This window comes from Vicia villosa, linkage group LG6, assembly GCF_029867415.1.
Source record: "Vicia villosa cultivar HV-30 ecotype Madison, WI linkage group LG6, Vvil1.0, whole genome shotgun sequence".
Lineage (NCBI taxonomy): Eukaryota > Viridiplantae > Streptophyta > Magnoliopsida > Fabales > Fabaceae > Vicia > Vicia villosa.
Window position 1 is genome coordinate 16,247,182 of NC_081185.1, and position 3,516 is coordinate 16,250,697.

Below are 3,516 nucleotides of genomic sequence, written 5' to 3' on the forward strand. Positions count from 1 at the left end.
ATGGATCGTAGTTGGATGCAAAAAAACCGCTCAAGTGAAGAGTATAAAAAAGGAGTGTTAGAGTTTTTGACATTTGCCGAAACTAATCTTCCCAAAAGTAATGGACGATTTCATTGTCCTTGTGCTAAGTGTGTGAATATTGCACCTTTAAATGCTAACATCGTATGGGATCATCTTATAGTCAATGGGATTTGTCAAAATTATACGAAGTGGATATGGCACGGTGAATTGTCTGATGCGCCAATGGCCTCCCTGAGAGAAGAGTTTGATATAGAGGCGAGTTATTATCTAGAAGAAATGATTCGTGATATTGGACAAGACTCTTTTCAACGAGCACACGTACACGATACTCTTTGCAATGACAACAAAGTTCCTTTGTATCCAGATTGTAAAAACTTCACACGATTGTCGGCCGTGCTGAGATTATTCAATTTGAAGGCAATTAATAGTTGGACCGATAAAAGCTTCACACAATTGCTTGAGTTGTTGAAGGAAATGCTTCCAGATGAAAACACGTTGTCGGACCGGGTGTATGATGCAAAAAAGATATTATGTCCTATGGGTATGGAGTATAAGAAAATACATGCATGCCCCAATGATTGCATATTGTACTGGAAAGATAATGAAGAGAAAGAAAAGTGTCCCAAGTGTATGACATCACGATATAAAAAGAAAGGTGATGATGAAAGTTGTGATGTAACCACAAAAGGTCCTCCAGCAAAGGTGTTATGGTACCTTCCAATTATTCCGAGGTTTAAGCGATTGTTTGCGAATTTAAATGATGCGAAGAATATTAGATGGCATGCAGAAGAGAGGAATTGTGATGGAAAAATTCGGCATCCGGCCGATTCTTTGCAATGTAAGAAGGTTGATACCTTATTTCCTGACTTCGGCAATGAACCAAGAAACCTTAGGCTTGGACTTTCTACAGATGGAATGAATCCATATGGCAGTTTAAGTAGTAATCATAGTTCATGGCCTGTTCTATTGATTATTTACAACTTATCTCCTTGGTTGTGCATGAAGAGGAAACACATTATGTTATCTATGATGATTTCGGGACCAAAACAACCTGGAAATGACATAGATGTCTATCTAAGTCCCTTAATTGATGACTTAAGAAAGTTGTGGGATGAAGGAATTGATGTGTTTGATAGTTTTTCAAATGAAACTTTCAAATTGCGTGCCATGTTATTTTGCACCATCAATGACTTTCCAGCTTATGGTAACTTGTCTGGTTACAAAGTTAAGGGGCATAAAGCATGCCCTATATGTGAAAAAGATACTTGCTACCATCAGTTGGAGAAGGGAAAGAAGACTGTTTATCTTGGACATCGAAGATTTCTTAAACGTAACCACCCATATCGAAGATTAAAAAAGGCTTTTAATGGATATCAAGAGTATAAGGTTGCCCCGAAGGCCTTAACTGGAGAAGAAGTCTATCACCGGGTGAGGAACATAAGTGTTAGTTTTGGAAAAAAACAAAAAAAGTTACAAATAGTAATATATGGAAGAAGAGGTCCGTATTCTTTGACCTTCCATATTGGTCTAGTCTTGATGTAAGACATTGTATTGATGTAATGCACGTGGAGAAAAATGTGTGTGATAGTGTAATTGGAACACTTCTCAACATTCAAGGTAAGACAAAGGATGGTTTAAACTCTCGTTTAGATATGGTTAATATGAAAATAAGAGAAGAGTTAGCTCCAGAACCAAGAGGTACCAAAATGTATTTACCACCGGCATGCCATACATTGTCAAAAGAAGAGAAAATAAGATTTTGTGAGTGTCTACAAGGTGTGAAAGTGCCCAATGGCTACTCCTCAAATGTCAAAAGTCTGGTGTCAATACAAGATCTCAAACTAATTGGCTTGAAATCTCATGATTGTCACATTTTGATGCAACAACTACTACCTGTGGCTATTCGTGGCATCTTACCCAAAAATGTCCGACATGCCATAACTAGATTGTGCTTTTTCTTTAATGATATATGCAACAAAGTGATTGACCCTGATAAATTGGATGAGATGGAAAATGTGTCTATTTTTATTTTGTGTCAGTTGGAGATGTTTTTTCCTCCTTCATTTTTTGACATCATGGTTCACTTAATAGTCCATCTAGTTAGAGAGATTAAAGTGTGTGGCCCTGTTTATTTAAGATGGATGTATCCTTTTGAACGGTACATGAATATATTGAAAAGCTATGTGAAGAATCATTATCGTCCGGAGGCATCTATTGTTGAAAGGTACATCACAGAAGAAGCCATTGAGTTTTGTACAGAGTATTTGTCACATGCAAAACCTGTAGGATTACCTAAGTCTCGTCACGACGGAAGATGTGATGGTAAGGGTATACATCTAAAGGTTAAGCATATGGGTGAAGGGGAAGTTTTTAAAGCACATTTGTATATATTAAATAACACTGATGAGGTTCAACCATACTTGAGTACACATAAAACCATTGTCAAAGCCAAAAACCCTCGAATGTCAGAAAAATGGGTGTTGAAAGAGCATAACAATACATTCTCAAAATGGTTTAAAACCAAGATTATGAATGACAATAATGCTTCGGATACATTAAAGTTTTTAGCTTATGAGCCTAGCTTTAATGTCTTATGTTGGGGTGGATACGATATAAATAAATTTTCTTTTTGTACAAAATCGCAGGATGATAAGAGTACCATGCAAAATAGTGGGGTAATGATAATGGCTTCCTCAATGCACTTCTCTAGTTCAAAGGATAAAAATCCCATCTTGGCATCCATAGCCTATTTTGGTGTTATAGAAGAGATATGGGAGCTCAATTATGTGAAGTTTAAAGTTCCTATTTTCAAATGTAAGTGGGTTAATAGTAACAATGGCGTACAAACTGATGAATTAGGATTTACATTGGTGGACTTGGATAAGGTAGGATATAAGGAAGAACCTTTCATCATGGCAGCTCAATCAATCCAAGTGTTTTATGTAAAGGATCCCTCAAACAATAGGTGGTCTGTTGTCCTCCAAAGAAACACAAATGATGATTCAACTCTAGACGTTGATCACAATACTTCTTTTTCAACACGAAGGCCTTCTTTTAATGATGAAAATGAAGTTGATGATGTTTATGCCACTCGTAATGATCATCAAGAAGGGATTTTAGAATAAAACAGTGAAGATTACTTTGTTCTTGTGCTGTAGTTGAGTTGTACTCTGAAAATTACAGTATATATATAGCTCAGTTTTGATCTGAAAATTACAGTATATATATAGCTGAGTTATTGTTATAATTGAAAATTACAGTATATATATAGCTCAGTTTTGATGCCAATGTCAATAATATTGTTCAGTTTTGTTGAAGATATTGCTGATTTTGATCTTGTTGATATAAATGCACTACAATATACTCTTGCAGCTTTTTTGTTGTTGTTGTTGTTAAACTGAGCTGCTGTACTGTATAGAAAATTGAGTGATTCATAAGGTTTTACATATAGGAATGCTTTAGTTACATATAGGAATTCTGTAACGATTTGAATGT

At 35.8% G+C, this 3,516-nt stretch overlaps 1 protein-coding gene across 1 annotated transcript; it reads left to right on the forward strand.

The window, feature by feature from the left end:
- Window positions 1–1,563, forward strand: LOC131613259 (uncharacterized). Its single transcript, XM_058884946.1, has one exon. The coding sequence runs from the start codon at window positions 1–3 to the stop codon at window positions 1,561–1,563; it is 1,563 nt and encodes a 520-aa protein (XP_058740929.1).
- The last annotated feature ends 1,953 nt before the right edge of the window (window positions 1,564–3,516 follow it).

Bases quoted from the DNA above. Each gene is read 5' to 3' on its own strand.
- LOC131613259 (XM_058884946.1), top strand. From the start codon at position 1: ATGGATCGTAGTTGGATGCAAAAAAACCGCTCAAGTGAAGAGTATAAA.